Source organism: Gorilla gorilla, chromosome 13, assembly GCF_029281585.2.
Source record: "Gorilla gorilla gorilla isolate KB3781 chromosome 13, NHGRI_mGorGor1-v2.1_pri, whole genome shotgun sequence".
Classification (NCBI taxonomy): domain Eukaryota; kingdom Metazoa; phylum Chordata; class Mammalia; order Primates; family Hominidae; genus Gorilla; species Gorilla gorilla.
In genome coordinates, this window is record NC_073237.2 from 59,794,227 (window position 1) to 59,816,863 (window position 22,637).

The following is a 22,637-nucleotide window of genomic DNA, read 5'->3' on the forward strand; positions in this document are numbered from 1 at the left end:
CAGTGACAGCCTGCTGCTGAGTCCTCAGCTTTTCCCCCACCCCAATGCTAACTCCTCAGGGCCTTTTAAGGTGCTGACCTGAGCTTCCAGGAAGCTATGTTTTGTTTATTCTCTTCCCCACTCTTACTTCCCTCCTTACTTAACTCTTGCTTTCAAGTTTTGGTGGCCTCACAGGGTTCCACCCTCCTTTCTTTGCGTTCTGCATAGTATCTGATTCCAGCCACCTTCAGCTCTTCACTGGCTTCTGCCTGTCTTCATGTCCCATTCTACCATCAAATGCCATAGACCAACCTGAAATCTGGCCACACTTCATTACTTGCCACTCCCTAGAACCACTGTGCACTGCCACCTCTGCTCAGGCCCACTTTTCTGCCTGAAGCCCTCCTCCTTTCTTGCTCTACTTTGCAATCCTCTGTTCTTCAAGGCTCCTTTCTATAGGCAAAAGTAAAAATTAAATGCCTGTACTTTAGAGTCACACAGACCAGGTTCAAATCCTAGCTCTGTCATTATTAGCAGTGTGACATTATTAAGAAATTCCTTAAGCTTTTGAAGCTTCAGTTTCCCCATCTGCAAAAAAGGATGTAAGTGAACTCAAGAGTCAATCTGAGGCTTAAAAGCATGTAAAGTGACTACTGAAGTAGATGCAGAGTAAATACTTAATAGTAGATATTGTTCATTATGATTACTCCAGCCTCCCTAGGTCCTCCAGACAAAATTGACCACTGTCTACTCCAGGCCCCCACCCCACTGCACATATCATTCTGCATGTTATATCAGAACTGTGTGTTTTCATATTTGGTTCCTTCACCGAATGATGACGTCTTCTGAGGGAGGAACTGCAGTATATTCATGGCCCCCAAACCAAAGCCCTTGAGAGAGGATCACATACATCAGAGCCATTTGCCTGAATGTTAACCGGAAAATCAAAAAAAAAAAAAAAAAGAATGACTCTATCAACCTAGTCATGGTGAGGCAGATAACAGAACATCCTAACTCAGCCAGCAATTACGATTTCACTGTTAAAACTTTTCAAAGTTGTAGTCTAAAATGTAAATAACCTCAGGAAGAAGTAAAGCTGTTAGTCATTCTTATCTTAGTGAGGCAACAAAAAAAAAAAAAATAAGAAATCCAAATAAATGGAAAGGATACGCCATTCCTCTAATACGTTTGATTTTTCCTGGATCTGTGAGTTGAATGGGCTTCAAGACCTTCCTCACAGGACATGAGAAAACCACTTCGCCTCCTCCTCCAGGAGGCATTCCCCGTCGCACAATCTACACAGAGAGTGAGAAAGATGAGGCAAGGATGCAGCAAAGCAATGGATTACCCTGACACCCTGCCCAGGAAGGTTTACACCAGCAGACGCTTCCTTACAAGGCATAGCTCTTCCATATTCAATCTGTCATTCCCTTCAAGACCAACAGCACCTTATGCTGGCTCCTAGAGAGTACATACTCAGCATGTGTCAAAGTCCAAGTCGATTACCCAAGTGGCTCTGCCACTCATCTCTTTAACCCTGAACAGGTCACTTCTTTATCCTTAAAATATGGAGCTGACCTAGTCCATCATCTGAGCCCATTTCTTAATAATCAGAAACCCCTTTTTCTCCTCCCATGCAAATAACTGATCTACCAAAACATTATTAGATAAAAATGAAGTCATTTCCCCTGTTTAAAACATGAATGTAAAAGGCAGAGATGCTAAACGGTTCACCACATTGGATTGATATAATTCAACAAAATACAGATGCTTAAACTACTTCTACTAGATTTTGGAAATACTGAAAATTCTCAGGGACATCCACGTTGGGAGCCCCTGAACATAAATTATATCCAGATCATTTAGATCAGAAAGCCAATATGGCCCAAATCTATTCTCCACTGCTTGCTAGCTGAGGGACATGGGCAGAGCTGTTGTGAGGAGAAAAGGAGTTAGTATTTGTAAACTGCTTAGAACGGCCCCCACCGCAAAAGAAGTGCAACATCACTGTCAGCTACTATTGTTATTACTAAAGGGTCCCTTTCAGTTCAAAGTCTGTAGTGTTTATTTCATGAGCCCTGTGAGTCTTCTGATAACTGGTGACTTCAAATGTGACACACATACACGGAGTCACACAGCTCTTCCAATGAGTCAGTGGGAAAATGTTTTCCACAGGAACATATGGTCAACAGTTCAAACATTCTTACCTTCAGTTCAAATGATTCACCATCAATCCCAAATTGTTTCAACAAAGGGAGTGCTGTTGCCTTAAGAACATCAACCTATGAAATTATTTCAGAAAAGAAAAGTTTAATTAAACCTTCAGCAGAATACAAGAGTCAAAAACAAACAAGTAAGGCTTAGCAACCAGGTAGATGATGCAGTGTGGTAAACAGAAAGGATGCTGGCATATAACTGAGCGAGTGGGCTGGCTCTGCCTGAGGAACACTGTGATTTCACAGGCCACTGGGCTTCTCTGAGCCGCACTTTCCTCATTCATGACATGGAGACCTACACCTACCTTACAGTCATCGTGAGCATCAGAGGTATCATGCAAAAAGCATGGAGAGACTGGACTGTTGTAGAAAACAAATGGAGAACCCTACTTTTTTTTTTTTTTTTTTTTTTTTTGAGTGGAGTCTCCCTCTGTCACCAGGCTGGAGTGCAGTGGCGCGATCTAGGCTCACTGCAACCTCTGCCTCCCGGGTTCAAGCGATTCTCCTGCCTCAGCCTCCCGAGTAGCTGGGACTACAGGCATGTGCCACCACACCCAGCTAATTTTTGTATTTTTAGTAGAGACGGGGTTTCACCATGTTGGCCAGGATGGTCTCGATCTCTTGACCTTGTGATCTGCCACCTCAGCCTCCCAAAGTGCTGGGATTACAGGTGTGAGCCACCACACGCAGCCTGGAGAACCCTACTCATTCTTATAGGTATAAACACTACAGAAGAAAATCATCTTTTTCATTAACATTTGTCCAGTATGGTTATTTAATGTTTAGAGCCGGTAGCATTCCGAGTCAAAGCAAACCAAATTAACTATTCAACAGCTCACCTAAGAATGCCAATGATGAGCACCACACAGGCAGCTAAAGGGAAGGTGATGATTTTACATGCAAGTTGGGGAGTGGGGGTGATGACAGCCTCAAACTACAGGAAGCAGCACAAACTCAAAACTACAATTACAACATCCACAGTTAATGGCAAGACTTTGCCACGTGTTACTGTTATCTCCTCCGCATTCAGAGCTCCCAGGAAGTCTGGGGTCTTTCTGATCCATTTGTGGATTCCTGATAAGAGTATAAAGATGACATTCAAATCACATACTGTTATCTAACGAGTCAGCAAATGTTGCCTCAACTGCTACATGGGAAAGAAAATTACTCCATTACTTGTTCCCTTCTTGGATCTGTCAGCTGGCAGGGAGGGCAGGCACCACACAGAAGGCATAGGAAAAGCCCTAGTCCTGGTCCCAGCTCTGCTTCTAATTAGCTATGTTGCCTCAGACAAGAAAATCACAACTATCTGAATTTCCTTATCTCTAAGGCAAGGGGCTCAAGCCCAGCTATCTCCAAGTTGCAACTAACTCTAACAGGCTAAGAAGCCCCCACTAAATATTGTGATATCAGAAAATTACCAGACTTAGGAATGACCTGTGAGGCCTAAGAACATGCTTAGAATGGATCAGGTGGGGCAGGGGAAACTAGGAAAACCATTAAAGATTAGCTAATTTTAAATATTAAAGCTACAGCCTGAGCAACATAGTGAGACCTCATCTCTACTAAAAAAAATAAGCTGGGCATGGTGCATGCCTGTGGTCCTAGCTACTTGAGAGGCTGAAGTGGGAGGATCACTTGAGCCCAGCACTTCAAGGCTTTGGTGAGCCACGATCATGCCACTGCACTCCAGCCTGGGAGACAGAGTGAGACCCTCTCTCTAAAAATAAAAAAATAAAGCACACTCAAAAACTTAATACATGCATTTGGCGTTGCCAGATAAAGAAGAATACAGTCGAGGCTTAAGAGCAGCTGGGGAGAAGGCCAAGTCAGATTCTGAAAAAGTAGGGGATGCAATGCTGCAGTTACTCTGGGCAGCCACCGGCTCTCTCGAGGGAAAAAAAGGTGAAAAAACACAGCATTCCTTCTGGCTCATCCTTCCTATACCTTGAGTCACAAAGAGTGAAGCCAAATTTACTTAGTTCAGCAAGAAGCCCAAGGGTAATTCCAGGTGTAGTCCTGTCCCCTTATCACTCTCCATATGACATGGAAGACAGGCAACTTGGTGCGGTGGGACAAGGGCAGGAAAAGCAGATGAGGGCTTGGGACCTACTCTGCCTCTCACTGGCTGTTAGACCCTAGACAATTCCCTGTCTCCTGGGCCTCAGTTTCCTCCTTTGTAAAATGAGAGGCTGGACCGAACACTCTACAGTCTCCTGCAGCTTTGCACATTCTAGTTTTAGCAGAGTGATGGTGGCCTGTAAGTTCTGCTTAAGGGAAAGTGATCGGTCCACTCTGCGGTCAGAGAGAAAAGGCAAAGATCAAACCTAAGTGGCAGCTCAGGGCAAAGACATTACCATTACAGTGCAGTCAATCAATCAAAAGGTAAAAATGTAATCAATCTACGCTAAAAAAAAGAAAAAAAGAGAGGAAGAAATCTGCTCTCCAGTTACCTTGTCTGAAACACCCACCTCACTGGGTTGGTAGAAGAATTAAACAGATATGGATACACACATACATACATATGTACACCTAGAATAATGCCCAGTACATGGGAGACATTATTGTACTTCTTTTCCTTCTCTAAGAGGGAACTGGAAAAGAATGGAATCTTCATCCACCATTGGAGCAGCTTGTTGGCACCAACAAATAATTACTGGGGGGAGCTCTGGTGCCACACTACTAAGAGTCAGGAGACCTTCTAAAACTTCTCTCTAAAATTTCTCCCCACTTTCTATTCTCTTGCCTCTAAGGAAAAAAATGTCTTCTTCCTCTTCATAAGGCTCATTCCATCACCTCTGTTTTCAATCCTTATCCCCTCTGGACTTCGGCAAGGACCCTCAGCAATTTTAATTATTTTCTTAACCATTACAGCTTCTCCTCAGCCTACAAGCAAGCTCAAGTTTCCCCTAGTCTAAAAAAAATCCCAACCTCAGCTCTTAAAAACTTCTGGAAGAATCTCCTAACTTTCCAATAGCTCTAGTTCCTACTCGTTCCTCAGTCTGTTCCTGTCCTTATACTCCAATGACATTGTTCTCTCAAAGGTCAATAAAAATGTCTCACTGCTCAATCTGACTCAACTCTGGCAAAGAGTGATTCTGTGGATTATCCCTGACTTCTTAGAACTTGATTCCTGCTTGGCTTCTCCAAATACTTCTATCTCCACAGTCACTCTGTCTCTAGCTCCTCTTCTCCCACTCACACCTTAAACACTCATTTCTCCTTCTTCCATTCTCAGTCCCTTGGACCATGGGGCAGAAACCCTAATGCCCACAGAGGGCAGAGAGGAAGCTTAAATGAATGATGAGGTCAGCTGTGACCTGTGTCCAGCTGAAAGCTCACACCTTATCCAAAAAAGGCAGCTGCTACTCACCTCCAACTGATGGCTGTCATGGAGGAACCACCATTCAGTATTGACACACTGCCCTATCATAATGTAAAATCTGGAGTTTCAAACATGAACAACCAATTCAGATGCATACACCCACCACCACCAACAACCACCACCACCGCCACCACTGCCACACTGTACATGTCAAAGGAAAAACACGTGAAAGATGAATTCAGCCAAACCCACCAGTGTTCAACCTCAACCTAATCAATCTTATACTCCTAGAAGCTTAAGTATCAGCAGGTAAGATCGTGATGACCTGTCTCTGAGCCTCCAGACAATAATTTCTAACTGCCAACTGGAAATCCTTATACGGTTAGGCTGCCAACATCCCAGGCAACAGGACCAAAATAAAAAGCATCACTCATTATCCTACTGCAATTTTCCTCTTCCCTTTGTCAAATGGGAATGATCTTTACAATCATGATCCTTTATTGCAACCAGGACAGAAATCATGAAGTCATCTATGGCCCCTTCCTCTCACTCCGCCTCCAATTAGCTGTCCTATCTGCCCCTTCCGTTCTCCTTCCATCTCCATAATGCCCAAGCTAGTCTATCACCTCTCCATTCATCTTTCACTCAACCTCCAGAATTATCTTCCTAAAACCCAGACTGACTCTGATTTTCCCTCCTCAAGAAACGCTCTCTAACACTAAGCACTTTCCTTCTACCTTTATCGAGCCCAAGGGTATTCATCCTTGTAATCTCCCTAAATGAGTTCCCAGCTGTCCACCCCATGAGACTAGGAGTTTGTTAAGGACAGAATCACTCATTTCATCCTTGTACACAGAGAGTAGATGCAGACATGAACTAATGAGGAAACCACACAGAAAAGAAGAAGCTGGAAATGAAGGAGCCATGGAATGAGCTGAAGAAGTCACTCTTTATTCAGGATTAAGTATATTTATTTTACCCTGGCCTGGAGCCAGATACCAACCAGGGTCATTTTAGTCATGCAGCTGGCAAAAGCAGATACTCCTACAGCATATGAAAACAGACTTTTTGGGTCCCATTTCTGAGAAATTCATCAACTGATCTTTTGTCACTGTTAGCATATAAAATTTTTAAAATACTGCCAGTGAGAAAAGCTTTTAAGATAATTAGCAAGTATACAAAAAAAAAAGCACAAAACAGATACACACACTGCTGTACACTTCAGGGCCTTTTCCCACTGTTTGAGGCACCTTTCTCTCTTCCAATCTAAATGTATTTATACCTCTTCTCATTCTTTTATCCAAAGAACTCATTTCCTATAGTCTTCTAGAAAATGCAAAAAAAAAAACAAAAAACACTTAATTAAATATTCTCAACAGTTTACGCAACATTCCTTTACAGCTTAAGAATTTCAGATCTTGTACTATACTCAGTATCCCAGGGAAAAGAGTTTATGCAGCTGAATTTCCAAGAAATGAAGAATAAGTTTTTACTGTCTAAGAATATACTAACAATGTTTATACTCTAGTAGGTATCTTGATGAATACCAGCAATCTCTACTTTGGGGCTCACAGCATCACCTCATTGGTCCTCCCTGAGTAGAAAAGCTACGTAATTCACATTCTGCCTCAGAAGCTATCCATTCATTGGTCTTGGCTTGTAATGGTAAAGACAAGCATACCACCTCAGTCAGGACTTTGCATCATGGCCATCAACTTTTTTTTTTTTTTTTTTTTTTTGAGACGGAGTCTCGCTCTGTTGCCCGATCTCGGCTCACTGCAAGCTCCGCCTCCCAGGTTCACGCCATTCTCCTGCCTCAGTCTCCCGAGTAGCTGGCACTACAGGTGCCCGCCACCATGCCCGGCTAATTTTTTGTATTTTTAGTAGTGACGGGGTTTCACTGTGTTAGCCAGGCTGGTCTCGATCTCCTGACCTCGTGATCTGCCCGCCTCGGCCTCCCAAAGTGCTGGGATTAGAGGCGTGAGCCACTGCGCCCGCCCGGCCATCAGCTTTAAGATATCTTCTCTGACAGCAGAGCATCCAAAAGCAGGGAATCCACCCCTTCCTACAAGAGATGGAGGCCTGGACACGACTTCTCTAGACTTCTCTAATCTCTCTCTCTCTCTCTCTCTCTCATTCTCTCTCTCACACACACACTTCATCCTAGAATGGCATTAAGACAGTTGAGATCACAATAAAAAGTTTTGCTTGATATTAAACCATTCTCCCCATATCTGCAGAAAAATTAGCATGTTTAATAAAAAGCTTGCTCTGGCATGACCCTTGGTGAAAAAAAATAAAATAAAAATAAAAAGCTTGCTGACACCCACAAACTACCAAAGCTCACACATTCTTTTCCTGACTTTATGCCCTTTTTCTAAATCTGCAAACTCTTCTCAGAAGAAGAAAGCCCTTGAGTTTATGATTGAAGCCTGGGTAAGTCAAGATTATGCTGTAACAATGCCAAGGAGCTATGATCTCCTGCCCAAAATTTTGGTCAGCTGCCCTCCAGCCTCAGCTACCACAGGATCTTACAAAAACTCCACTCTCACATACTATAGCCAACAGAACTATAGTTCATGTCAATTATGATGAGACTGTGAGCATCTGTTTTGAAGGTTCTTAGATAACAACAAAAGGCACCTTGATAACTGTTAACAATAGTCCTGAATCTGATGATCCTAAGTTTTGGTTCATCTGCCTCCTGGAGTGATTAACCTCTAAATCTCAAAGTAAATAACAAAAGCAATATACATTTGTAATAAAACTGTGCTTTATAAGGAACTAAAGAACTTTTTTCTCACAAGTTGGGTTGTGACAAGAGACAAAACAAAAACCACACCATGGTTTGTTCTCAATACTCACTGAAGGGTCAACCTGATCATTGGTCACTCCTCGTAGAACTATTTTTAACGGGTGCTTCATAAATGGAGCCAAGCAAAGAAGACTCTCCAGGTAATACCCAATGCCACGAAGGACGCTACAGTCATGTTCCACAGATCCACCACACAGGAGGCCAGGCTGATAATATAAGGTTGTTCCTTAAACCAGAAGAAAAAGAGCCACATTCAGCAGGAAAAAAACTAAAATGTCACAAAGGTAATGAAGGCAGTGAGTTCCAAGGGGAAAGTCTGACAAGGGCATCCAAGAGTGCTCGAAATGCCATCGCTAAGAGCCCACACTTCGCTCCAAAAGCTGACTCACTACTGTCAAGCCCCTGTAACAATAATAAACTGTGAATGTAATTTAATAATCAGTAATAAATTAAACCCCTCTCTAAGCCATCTGAGTTGCCAGAGTCATGGCAGGGCACAGAAGAGAGATCCTAATAAGCACCCTAGTCTCCCAACAGCACATTCTCAGACTAGGCTGACCACAGAGGGGAATTACAAATGACGTGCTTAAATCATCACACCAGCAACCAGCATCCTCTAGGGCCCCTGAAATGATATTTCTCATATACCTCATTCACCAAACATGATGCCAAGAAAAGGCAAGTACTTTATGGCATTCAATGCCATTAATAGTAGGTCTTTTAATTTAATATTGATACAGGGAAATGCCTAATATTATTTTACGGCTTTAGTGGAAACTACTATCTTTATTCACTTCTCACATAATCGTATCATTCAAAAAGCTTTATTTTGTTTTGAGACAGGGTCTTGCTCTGTCCCCCAAGCTGGAGTACAGCGGCATGATCACAGCTTGCTGCAGCTCAACCTCCAGAGCCAAGCAATCCTCCCATCTCAGCCTCCAGAATAGCTGGGACCACGCCCAGCTAATTTTTTTTTTCTTTTTCTTTCTTTCTTTCTTTTTTTTTTTCTTTATTTTAGAGAAACGGTCTCACTATGTTGCCCAGGATAGTCTTGAACTCTTGGGCTCAAGTGATCCTCCCACCTCAGCCTCCCAAAGTGCTGAGACCCTAGGCACATGCTACCACACTCAGCTAATCATTTTTTTTTTTTTGAGAAAGGGTCTCACTATATTGCCCAGGCTAGTCTGAAACTCCTAGGCTCAGCTTCCCAAAGTGTTGGGATTACAGACATGAACCACCCCGTGCCTGGCTATCCAAAAAGCTTCTTACTCCCATCTCAGCTTCCCAAAGTGCTGGGATTACAGGCATGAACCACCACGCCTGGCTATCCAAAAAGCTTCTTACTAGATTTACATATCAATGTAAAAAACTGTAAATGAGATAGGGGGACATAAATGGTTGAACAAGGTATTTCTGCTGCACAAAATCTTTTGCAATGCCCTCTGGCACAATTTACCAAAAATATATTTAACATTAGAGGAAGGAGGCATGTTCAGTCACTCAAATGGGAAAAAGTTCTTGGGACTTTCATAAAATAAATTTAGGTTTTACTATATTAAACACTAGAATCCAAACAATCACAATCAGGACCATATTGTGATCAAAGTAATGAACACTTCTCAAATTGACTCTGGGTCAGTTATCTGAAATAGTTGTAAGGGCCATAAAACCATCCTTTAGATCAAAAAACCATAAAAAGACTATACATTCACTAAATGCTTCAAATCCATATGTTTATTCATACAAATTAGCCAAATGAGAAACTGGCCAGATCATCAGAATGAAGGCTTTTACTACTCTGATGGGGAAAATTAAAAGGACATGTAGTGGGAGCAGAATCATGTAAATGTCTTACTCCTCAATCTACATTGCCAATATGACTAGAAAAGAATAGACTTGGGCCATGCGCTGTGGCTCATGCCTGTAATCCCAACACTTTGGAAGGCTGAGGTGGATGGATCACCTGACATCATGGGTTTGAGACCAGCCTGGCCAAAGTGGTGAAACACTGCCTCTACTAAAAAAAAAAAAAAAAAAAAAAAAAAAAAAAAAAGTGAGCCAGGTATGGCAGCAGGCAACTGTAATCCCAGCTACTGGGGAGGCTAAGGCAGGAGAATCGTTTGAACCCGGGAGGCAGAAGTTGCCATGTGCCAAGATCGCACCACTGCACTCCAGCCTAGGTGACAGAATAAGACTCCATCTCACACAGACACAAAAAAGAATAGAATTATCTGTCTTCTGGATCACCAATGAAAGTTACTGAAAAAACCTCCAGCAATTTCAAAGCAAACAAGCTAAAGGAAATTAAGGGACTCATAGCTGGCAAAAGACATGTGAGTATCTCATTCCTGAAACCTGTTCTCCATAAGATATGGCTGAATGCAGCTATAGATCAGAATATCTCATGTGGTATAGGACCACATACGAACCCAAGCTTGCCTTAAGAGAGCCAAGATAGGGAAAAGGTCAGAGATTTATTTGTGGAATGTGTGTGGAAAGGTAGAGGGTTAATGGAGTCAGCCAAAGGATGTTTGCCACAGTTTTCCATACAATGTAGACACAAGTTTCTAATAGAAGAAATAAAAGCTAGAAACAACCTAAATGTTTATCAATGGGGAGCAGTTAAATAAATTATCATGCATCAATACACTGGAATACTATACTACAACCCACAGAAATATTAAGAAAGACCTGCATGTGCCGGCAGGGAAAGTTCTCTGAGACATTTGTACTAGCAAAAAAAAAAAAAAAAAAGTGCTGGCTGAAGAACAATATGAAGAGCATGATGTTGCTGATGGTCTGAATTATGCAAATGTCCATGTAAGCAAATGCTGTGACAGTGGCTACCCCTGGAGAGGGGAATGGAAGAGGAAAGAGGTGAAGGGATGTTCACATCTTTTGCATATACTTGTGTAAACTTATTTTAACAAACAAAATTTAAAATAAATAGAATTCAGCCCATAAACTACCTCACAGAGTTGGTTGAAATAATTTAATGTGATAATATAAGTAAATGGACTTTGGAAAGTTTCATGTAAACATTATGTATAAAATATTTATTGTTAAAAAAAGAGGAAAGACTTGCTTATGGATCTGAAATTTTCAGTCTTCTAACTTCCTTAAATCAAATGTATGCCCTTCAAATTGGGAGACTTCATGTATGTCTCGGGAAAATCATATCACAGAGAGGTAACTGGGTCTTTCCATCTGAACACGGTATTTTTAAAAATGATCTAGAATGATATGCTTTTATTATGATCTACACTCACAGCTTCCTCATATAACTCCAAAGTTATTTGGTGAGTTCCTCATATAAGTCCCCCCAGAATTCTAATTTAATGGTGATTTATATAATACAAAGTGATTAGTAAAGCTTTAAACATAATATTTATACCATTAAAAAGAGTGATTTGGATAAGCAGAGACTGACTAGAAAAAAAAAAGAAAAAAAAAAAAGAGTGAGAAACAGGAATGCTTTAGTGCATGCGGAGGTGCTTTTAGGAATCTAAAAGGAGCTTACCTGTTTGGTTTATTTCAATTCGAGAACCATTCGTTATTTTGTCCAATAGCCTTATGAAGCTGGCTTCAAAATCTGTAAAAAAAAAAAAAAAATCTGTGAAGAAAAGAAAAGATAGACTGTCCTCATGTCAGGTCAACATTTCCAGAGCACACGCCTGATTCAGGTACTGTGGTAGAGGGCAGGTTACTTCCTGCATCACACCTGGGCTTTCCTAAAGGACTGGGTAGGTTCACAGGTTGAGGAACCTGACGCAGTTGAAAAGCACTGACTGGTACATATATGTTTAGTAGAACTTAGAAACAATTCAGCTTTCACATTGTTAAAAAAAAAAAAAAAATAGCTCCACCAGCAATCTAATGGTATATTACTTTCAGCAGCATAAAACCCTTAAGACCTATTCTTCTTTTTTTTGTTGTTTGAATTTTTTTTATAATTGTATTATTATTATTATTTTTTATATTATACTTTAAGTTTTAGGGTACATGTGCACATTGTGCAGGTTAGTTACATATGTATACATGTGCCATGCTGGTGTGCTGCACCCACTAACTCATCATCTACCATTAGGTATATCTCCCAGTGCTATCCCTCCGCCCTCCCCCCACCCCACCACAGTTCCCAGAGTGTGATATTCCCCTTCCTGTGTCCATGTGATCTCATTGTTCAATTCCCACCTATGAGTGAGAATATGCGGTGTTTGGTTTTTGTTCTTGCGATAGTTTACTGAGAATGATGATTTCCAATTTCATCCATGTCCCTACAAAGGACATGAACTCATCATTTTTTATGGCTGCATAGTATTCCATGGTGTATATGTGCCACGACTGGATTAAGAAAATGTGGCACATATACACCATGGAAGACCTATTCTACTGAATTCAGGAGGACATGCCAAATAACGGAGAAACAGTAGAAAGTAGGGAACAATTTTAAAGTCAGATTCTTCCCTGCTCCAGAATGCCTGGAAGGAAAGATTAAATTGAGGACCACCCTTCAGTCTCAGAGACAGTAAGAGATCACTACCTCTGCCTTTCAGCAAAGTATCCCTCCCTTTTCCCCTCCTCTACCATCCTACTGATTTAAACTATCTAACCAGTTCAGTTTTTTATTTTATTAAAAGGGTGTTTGAATGTACAGTATTACTGCCTTCTTTTTTTAATGCATGAGAAAATACTGGAAGAAAAAAGGCGAAATGTTAATAAATGTTTTTATCTTAATAATTGGATTTTATATAAATTTAATTTTATATTAAAAGTTTATTTATTTATTTTTAAGAGACAGGGTTTGTTGCCCAAACTGGAGTATAGTGGCGTGATCACGTCTCACTGTAACCTGGAACTCCTGGCCTCAAAGGATCCTCCTGCCTCAGCCTCCCAAATAGCTGGGACCACAGACGTGCACCACTACACCCAGCTAATTTCTTATTTTATTTTTGTAGAGATAGGGTCTCGTTATATTTACCAGGCTGGTCTTGAACTCCTGGCCTCAAACAATCCTCCCACCTCAGCCTCCCAAAGTGCTGGGATTACAGTCGTGAGCCAACAAGCCTGGGCAAAAGCTGGTCATTCTTTAAAAGAGAAAGAGAAGGGGAGAGGAAAAAAGAAGGGGAAAGGAAGAGAATAGATTTTAAATGTAAGATTATGGGAGGAGAAGTGAAGACTCCTCCAGTCTTCCTTCCCCTGAGCTAATCTTACACACAAACACACCCCTTAGTTTTAACTTCCTGCCCATGAACAAGGACAGAAAGACTAACTCTTCTGCCACTGAAGGCATTGTGACTGCCTGACACTTTTAGACAATTCCCACTCCTGTAATAAACCAGCAGAGTTTATGGACACACAGTCCAGTAGTCACCTAAACTGATCCCAAAGGGTGAGTGGATCAACTAAGCAATTCCCATCTACCTAGTCTGTTACATAACACTGTCCCATAACTCTTGTCATAATGGATTCTGCAATTTGTACAAAGGGCATTGGGCTAGAAATCAAAGAAACACCATTAAATCCTGAAACAAATAACAATGGTTAATAAAGCTGCTGTGTGTTGCATGCTTACTTTCCACTAGCTATTCTTTCATTTAATACTCATATCCCTGAGGCACAGAGTGTCATTCCCATTTGCTATGGTTTGAATGTTCTCTCCAAAATTCATGTTGAAACTGAGTTGTCATTGTGACTATATTAAGAAATGGGACCACTAAAAGGTGATTAAGCCACAAGGGCTCTGGCCTCATGAATAGATGAATGCCATTATCACAGGAGTGGATTTATTATTATACCACAAGAGTGGGCTGTTATAAAAATGAGTCCAGCCAGGGGTGCAGTGGTGTGTATCTGTAGTCCCAGCCACTCAGGAGGCTGAGGTGGGAGGATCACCTGTGACCACGAGTTGAAAGCCAGACTGGACAACATAGCAAGATGCCCATCTCTGGGGGGGAAAAAAAAAATGAGTCCAGCTCTCTCAGTCACTCTCGCTCTCCCTCTCTTGCTCTTCCACTTTCTGCTATGGGAAGCTGTGGCAAGAAGGCCCTTGCCAGATACTAGCACCTTGATATTGGATTTCTTGGCTTCCAGAACTGTGATAAATTTCTTTTCTTTTATAAATTACCCAGTCTGTGCCTGTGACATTGTTATAGCAACACGAAATGGATTAAGATGCCATTTTACAAAAGGCTAGGATCCAAGAATGCCAACTAGATTGCCCTAGTCAAATGACACTGAGACCCAAGAATGCCAAACAGACTGCCCTGATCATATGACCAGAAAGTGGCAAAACCAGGATCTGAGCCCAAGTCTGTCCTTCTCCAAGGTCCATGCTCTCTCTCTCTCTCTTTTAAGAAATAGGATCTCACTATGTTGTCCAGGTTAGTTTCAAACTCCTGGCCTCAAGTGATCCTCGTGCTTCAGGCTCACAAACGCTGGGATTACAGGCGTAAGCTACTACACACAACCTAAAGGTTCCACACTCTTAGCCACACCATGACACTAGTTTGCCTCTGTTCAGTTTAATTCCCTGGAGCTAACCTCTTCCTCTAGAAAATCATGGTACCTTCAACTATAGGTACTGATCTCTTGAAGGATCTTATAGTTAATTTAATGGATCTCTAATCAACATTAAAAAAAATTAGAACAGAATAAACTATGTTGGAATAACTGTATATACTAAGGATGCTGTTCGTGAAACTTCAGTCTGTTTTACACATATGTGTATGTGTAATAGGTTGTGATGTAAGTAGCATCACAGGAGTTTGAAAGTATCTGAACGACGGAATTGAATTAGAAATTATTTCTACGATCTTTTTAACATTCTTTACAAATCAGGCACAATCTCTACCACAATGCCTCTTTCTACTTAGGTTTATAGAAAATCTAACGTGCTCTGCAGAAAAAAGGAAAGCCCTTGATTTGTTCAAACTTTGTAAGTGTCTAAATGGGATAGAGGAACAAGCATCTACAAATAAAGCCTAAGATTAAACCCCACAGATTTTACAAATTAGAAAAGAAAAAAGGAAGAAACCATGACTTTACTTCCTAGATTTTGTTTTTTGCAATCCACAGGGACTCTTACACACAAACAAAACCAGAAACGCCCAGCAGAACAGAAGTAGAAAGAGAATGGGCATAAAGAGAACTCCAGGCAGGATCATCCCTGATCATGGCAAACAGGTGCTTCAGAAGCAGCACTTCAAAGAAGCAGACTCAGAGGTAGTTCTGGAGCCCTGGCAACAGTGAAGATATGACTCCATCACCTGGTACAAGAAAAGATCTCAAGTCCACCTAATAATGGTAAGATCAAAGTCCCCAAACTTTACTAGGCCAACCTGTGTAGAATTCCTTGCCCATTCACCTCCCACACACCCTGCTGACTCCTCTTCTTCAAGACTGCTCCTGGGGCTACAAGATTTCAGGTATCTAAAAACGTTCAGGGAACAGCTCCAAAAACAAGCACAATTTTACTACACTGTTTATGAATACATAATTAGGTTATAAAACTATAAAGAGAATCAAAGTCAATGCTATAATGGTGAGGATAGTGGCTACCAGTAGAGGCATGGCAAGGACCTGTAAATAGCTAAAAGATGTACAGATGTTAGCAAAGTTATATTTCTTTTTGTGGATGGGGGGTCACACAGGTGTTCATTTTACGATCTCTTATGCACTACTTTTATATCTTATGCATTTTTTTATTTGTACAAATTTAGTGGGCACAAGCGCAGTTGTATTACATGGATATATTAAGTAGTGGTAAAGTTGATAAAGTCTGTGTTTTGTTTTGTTTTTGAGACGGAGTCTCGCTCTGTTGCCCAGGCTGGAGTGCAGTGGCGCGATCTTGGCTCACTGCAACCTCCGCCTCCCGGGTTCAAGCGATTCTCCTGCCTCAGCCTCCCGAGTAGCTGGGACTACAGGCGCGTGCCACCACGCCCAGCTAATTTTTGTATTTTCAGTAGAGACGGGGTTTCACCATGTTGGCCGGGACGGTCTCGATCTCCTGACCTCATGATCCCCCCGCCTCGACCTCCCAAAGTGCTGGGATTACAGGCGTGAGCAAATTCTGTTTTTAATGTACCACCACCAGATAGTGTACATTGATAGTGACCATTTCTGTGGATAAAGAACAAGTGTACATATATGTACATATATTTGCTTATTTATGAAAAAGAAAAAGCCTGGGGAAAAAAACAACAAACTAGTAACACTGTTTAATTCAAAGATTCTCTAAACCAGCAGTCTCCAACCTTTTGGCACCAGGGACCAGTTTCATAGATCAGATCAGTGATGGCATTGGATTCTCATAGGACCATGAACCCTATTGTGAACTGCACATGCAAGGGATCGAGGCTGCTGGCTCCTTGTGAGACTCTAATGCCTGATGATCTGAGGTGGAACAGTTTCATCCTTCAACCATTCTGCCAACCCTGCCCTGTCTGGGGTTGAGGACCCCTACTCCATAAACCCTTTTATTCCCTTTGAATTTTGTGCCATGTGCATATTTCTTAAAATACACAAAATTTAAATTATAAACAAAACAAAGGTATTGCAACATGATTTAAATAGCCAAAAAAACTGTTTTCGTTAAATGGCCTATGACAGATCTTTATAATACCATATGCCCCTAAGAAATGCTTTTAAAAGAATTATTTAATTATGTGAGGAAAAGTTTAAAAGTTATACATATAATGTGATTTCAATTTCTTTTTCTTTCTTTTTTTTTTTTTGAGACAGAGTCTTGCTGCATTGCCCAGGCTGGAGTGCACTGGCAAGACCTCAGCTCACTGCAACCTCCACCTCCAGGGTTCAACCAATTTTCCTGCCTCACCCTCCCGAGTAGCTAGGACTACAGGCACGTGCCACCATGTCTAGCTAATTTCTGTATTTTCAGTAGAGACAGGGTTTCACCATGTTGGACAGGATGGTCTTGATCTCCTGACCTCGTGATCCGCCTGCCTCGGCCTCCCAAAGTGCTGGGATTACAGGCGTGAGCCACCTAGTCCGGCCCGATTTCAACTGCTTTAGCGAATAACCAGAAGACAAGACAGTGAGCTGTTAACATGCAAAATTAGGAGTCATTCCTTTCCTCATTAAATCCAAAGAGGTAGACATTGCAAACACATACTCAATTCGTGGAATAAATTAAGACATCCACTCACTTGCAAATATGTATGTTTATTTATTTCTATATGTGCATTATTATATAAAGTGTGATAAATAAAAAATATTTTAATGTAAAGAACCAAATATCTTTCCTAAATTATACTGAGGTCAAAAAAAAATGCAGACCATAATAAAATGTATTGTATAGAAATAAAAATTTCATCAAAACAGATGAGACTCTACCAAAGAAAAATTTATCACTTTAAAAATCTTAGCAACAGGGCCGGGCGCGGTGGCTCATAACAACGTGCTGGTTATATATGTATACGTGTGCCATGCTGGTGTGCTGCACCCATTAATTCGTCATTCCCCCCACCCCACGACAGGCCCTGGTGTGTGATGTTCCCCACTCTGTGTCCAAGTGTTCTCACTGTTCAATTCCCACCTATGAGTGAGAACATGCAGTGTTTGGTTTTCTGTCCTTGCGATAGTTTGCTCAGAATGATGGTTTCCAGCTTCATCCATGTCCCTACAAAGGACATGAACTCATCCTTTTTTATGGCTGCATAGTATTCCATGGTGTATATGTGCCACATTTTCTTAATCCGGTCTATCATTGATGGACATTTGGGTTGGTTCCAAGTCTTTCCTATTGTGAATAGTGCCGCAATAAACATACGTGTGCGTGTGTCTTTGTAGTAGCATGATTTATAATCCTTCGGGTATATACCCAGTAATGGGATGGCTGGGTCAAATGGTATTTCTAGTTCTAGATCCTTGAGGAATCACCACACTGTCTTCCACAATGGCTGAACTAGTTTACACTCCCACCAACAGTGTAAAAGTGTTCCTATTTCTCCACATCCTCTCCAGCACCTGTTGTTTCCTGACTTTTTAAGGATCGCTATTCTAACTGGTGTGAGATGGTATCTCACTGTGGTTTTCATTTGCATTTCTCTGATGGCCAGTGATGATGAACATTTTTTCATGTGTCTGTTGGCTGCATAAATGTCTTCTTTTGAGAAGTGTCTGTTCATATCCTTTGCCCACTTTTTGATGGGGTTGTTTGATTTTTTCTTGTAAATTTGTTTAAGTTCTTTGTAGATTCTGGATATTAGCCCTTTGTCAAATGGGTAGATTGCAAAAATTTTCTCCCATTCTGTAGGTTGCCTGTTCACTCTGATGGTAGTTTCTTTTGCTGTGCAGAAGCTCTTTAGTTTAATTAGATCAAATGGGGGAAATTTTAAAGCTTTTCCTCTAAGATCTGGAACAACTCAAGGATGCCTACTATCACCACTCCTACTGAACATAGTACTGGAAGTCCTATCCTAGCCAAAGCAATTAGGCAACACAAAGAAATAAAGGGCATCCAAATCAGGAAGGAGGAAGTTAAGCTGTTCCCGTTTGCAGACAACATGATCTTATATATAGAAAACTCTTAAAGTACTGCCATGAACTCCTAGAACTGATAAACAAATTCAGTAGTTCTAAGATATAAAATCAATACACAAAAACCAGTAACATTTTTACATACTAACAACGAATTAGCAGAAAAAGAAATCAATAAGCAATCGCATTTATAAGAACTAAAAAAAACATAAAATACCTAGAAATAAATTTAACCAAGGAAGTGAAAGTTCTCCAAAAGGAAAACTTTAAAAATTGAGGACACACACAAAAAAAATGGAAACACATTCCATCTTTATCTACAGATTCAATGCAATCCCTATCAAAATACCAATGACATTATTTACGAAAACAGAAAAAAAAATCCTAATATTCATATGGACCCACAAAAGACCTTTAACAGCCAAAGCAATTCTGAGAAAAAAGAACAAAGCAAGAGGCATTACACTATGTGACTTTGAAATATACTACAAACTTTGTAATCCCAGCCTTTTAGGAGGCCAAGGCAGGAGGATCGTTTGAGCCCAGGAGATTGAGACCAACCTGCACAATATAGTGAAACCTCGTCTCTATTTCTAAAATTTAAAAATATACATAATGGTGCTGGGAAAACTATAGCTATATGCAGAAGAAAGGAACTAGATGCCTACTCTCATCATATTAAAAAAATGAACTTAAAGACTTAAATGTAAGATCCAATACTATGAAACTACTAGAAGAAAACATTAGGGAAACATTACAGGACGTTTATTCTGGGCAAACATTTTCTGGAGAAGACCTCAAAAGCATAGGCAACAAAAGAAAAACTAGGCAAAAGCAAAAGGGATTACAACAAACTAAAAAGCTTCTGCACAGCAAAGGAAACCAGTGGAGTGAAGCTATGAAAGAAAAATACAAACTATCCATCCAACAAGGGATTAATAACCAGAATATAAAAGGAACTCAACAGTACACACACAAAAATACAAATAATCCAATTTTAAAAGTCAGCAAAAAAGCTGAATAAACATCCCTCAAAAGACATACAAATGGCCAACAGGTATATGAAAAAGTGCTCAGCATCACTAATTATCAGGGAAATGCAAATCAAAACCACAATGAGATATCATCTCACCCCAGTTAGAATGGCAATTATTAAACAGACAAAAAACAACAAATGATGGCAAGGATACAAAAAGAAGGAACTTAAATACACTGTTGGTGGAAACGTAAATTAGTATAGCCATTATGGGAAACAGTACGGATATTCCTCAAAAACTAAAATTGAACTACCATATGATCCAGCAATCCCATTACTAGGTATATACCAAAAGGAAAGAAATCAATGTCAATGAGATATCTGCACTCTGAGGTTTATTAAACCACTATTCACAAACACATACATAACGGAATACTATTTAGCTATAAAAAAGAACGAAATTCTGTCACTGGCAGCAACATGAAGAGGCTTTTGTAGAACATTACGTTAAGTAAGATAAGCCAGACACAGAAAGATAAATACCACATATCCTGTGGAAGCTGAAAAAGTTGATCCCATAGCAAGTAGAGGATAGAATAGTGGTTACTAGAGGCGGGGAAAGGGAGGGGAGAAGGAAGGATAGCCAAAGGCTGGTTAACAAATATAAAAGTACAGGTAGATAAGAGAATAAGTTCTCATGTTCTATAGCACTATAGAGTGACCATAATTAACAATAATTTACTGTATATTTTCTTTTTTCCTTTTTTTTTTTTTTTTTTTTTGCAAAGATACAGGGTTTTGCTCTATCGCCCAGTGCAGTGGTGTGATCATGACTCACTGCAACCTCCAACTCCTGGGGTCAAGTGATCCTCCCACCTCAGCCTCCTGAGGAGCTGGGACAATAGGTGTGCACCACCACACCTGGCTAATTTTTTATTTTTATTTTTGTGGAGATGGGGTCTGCTATGTTGCCCAGGCTGGTGTATATTTTCAAATAGCTAGAACAGATTTTGAATGTTTTCAGCACAAAGAAATGTTTGAGGTGACGGATATGCTAACTACCCTGATTTTATCATTATATACTGTATACATGTATCAAAATATCACACTGTGCCCAATAAATACTAAATACCTACAATTATTTGTGATCATTAAAAACAATGAAAGCAAAAGAAAGGGTGCTCAGTCTCATTAGTCACAGGGTAATATAAATTAAAACCACAATGAATGACTACAATACACCTACAAAACTGGTTAAAATTAAACAGACTGGCAATAGCAAGTGCTGAATAGGATGTAGAGTAACTAGACCTCAGATATATTTACAGTCACTTTGTACAACCACTTGGGAAAACTAAACATAGGCACACCCTATGATCCAGCATTCAGGCAAGAGAAATACATATATATGTGCACCAAAAGACTGTACAAGAATATTCTTGGTATCACTGTTTTTAATAGTTAAAAATGGAAACAAGCCAAATTTTCATCAAAACTAAATTGTGGCACATTAAAAAAACAGAATAACATGACGTAGTAAAGAAAGTCAACAAACTACTGCTGCTACAACACAGAGATATGTCACAAACACAACAGAGCTAAAGAGGTCAGGCACACAAACAATTACGTACTATATGATTCCATTTACAAAAATTATAGTTAATATTTTAGAAACCTAATCCATGGTGTTAAAAGTTTAATGCTTTCCTTGGCAGTGGGAGGGAATGGTGTGGCTGGGCACAAGCATGGGAGGATGCTGGCACACTGTTTCTTTTCATGGGTAATAGCTACATGGGTATGTCCACAGTAATAATTCATCAAACTGTACATTTATTGGTTACACACTTTTCTTAATATATGGTACGCTTCAGTAAAAATTTACTTAAAAAAATGAAAAACAAAGTTGAAAGAAAAAATATCTTTAAAAATACGAAAACTGGCAGGATGCCGTGGCTCAGGCCTGTAATCCTAGCACTTTGGGAGGCCAAAGCAGGCAGATCACTTGAGGATCACTTGAGGCCAGGAGTTCGAGACCAACCTGGCCAACATGGTGAAACCCCATCTCTACCAAAAATACAAAAATTAGCTGGGCATAGTGGTGCACATCTGTAATCCCAGCTACTTGGGAGGCTGAGGCACAAGAATCGCTTGAACCCAGGAGGTGGAAGTTGCAGTGAGCCAAGATCACACCACTGCATTCCAGCCTGGTCGACAGAGTGAGACTCCGTCTTGAAAACAAACAAAAAAACGAAAAGCAAAGAAAAAACCCAATCACGTCTCTAACTTCATGACACAGAAATGTCATTAAAGGTATCTCAAGAAAAAAAGTAAAAGAAGATATCAATACAGGGAAGAAATATCAATTAAGGGAAAGGCTATGTTGCCAGTTAATGAAGAGAATTTCATATATTTTGATTCAATCTCACATTCCATTTTTTCTTTTTCTTTTTTAAAAAGCATAGTCTTGGCCGGGCGCAGTGGCTCACGCCTGTAATCCCAGCACTCTGGGAGGCCGAGGCGGGCGAATCACAAGGTCAGGAGATGGAGATCGGCCTGGCCAACCTGGTGAAACCCCGTCTCTACTAAAACACAAAAAATTAGCCGGGTGTGGTGGCACATGCCTGTAGCCCCAGCTACTTGGGAGGCTGAGGCAGGGGAATCACTTGAATCCAGGAGGCGGAGGCTGCAGTGAGCCAAGATCTTGCCACTGCACTCCAGCCTGGTGACAGAGCAAGACTCCATTTAAAAAAAAAAAAGCAAGAAAAAAAAAGCATAGTCTCTAGCCAAGCAATTTCACATCTATGACTCTACCTATGGAAATAGAAG

At 40.6% G+C, this 22,637-nt stretch overlaps 1 protein-coding gene across 2 annotated transcripts in view; it reads right to left on the bottom strand.

The window, feature by feature from the left end:
* Nucleotides 1-22,637, bottom strand: part of RCL1 (RNA terminal phosphate cyclase like 1) — a 64,924-nt gene that overhangs the window by 25,673 nt on the left and 16,614 nt on the right. The window contains exons 2-5 of one of the 2 annotated variants that reach the window (XM_004047769.5): nucleotides 11,856-11,927; nucleotides 8,386-8,561; nucleotides 2,187-2,261; nucleotides 1,150-1,274 (exon numbers count right to left, since the gene is read on the bottom strand). In XM_004047769.5, the coding sequence (XP_004047817.2) occupies nucleotides 1,150-1,274; nucleotides 2,187-2,261; nucleotides 8,386-8,561; nucleotides 11,856-11,927 (448 nt within the window). Of the gene's footprint in view, nucleotides 1-1,149; nucleotides 1,275-2,186; nucleotides 2,262-8,385; nucleotides 8,562-11,855; nucleotides 11,930-22,637 lie in introns of those variants that run through there. The other variant, XM_055350624.2, reaches the window with a different exon arrangement.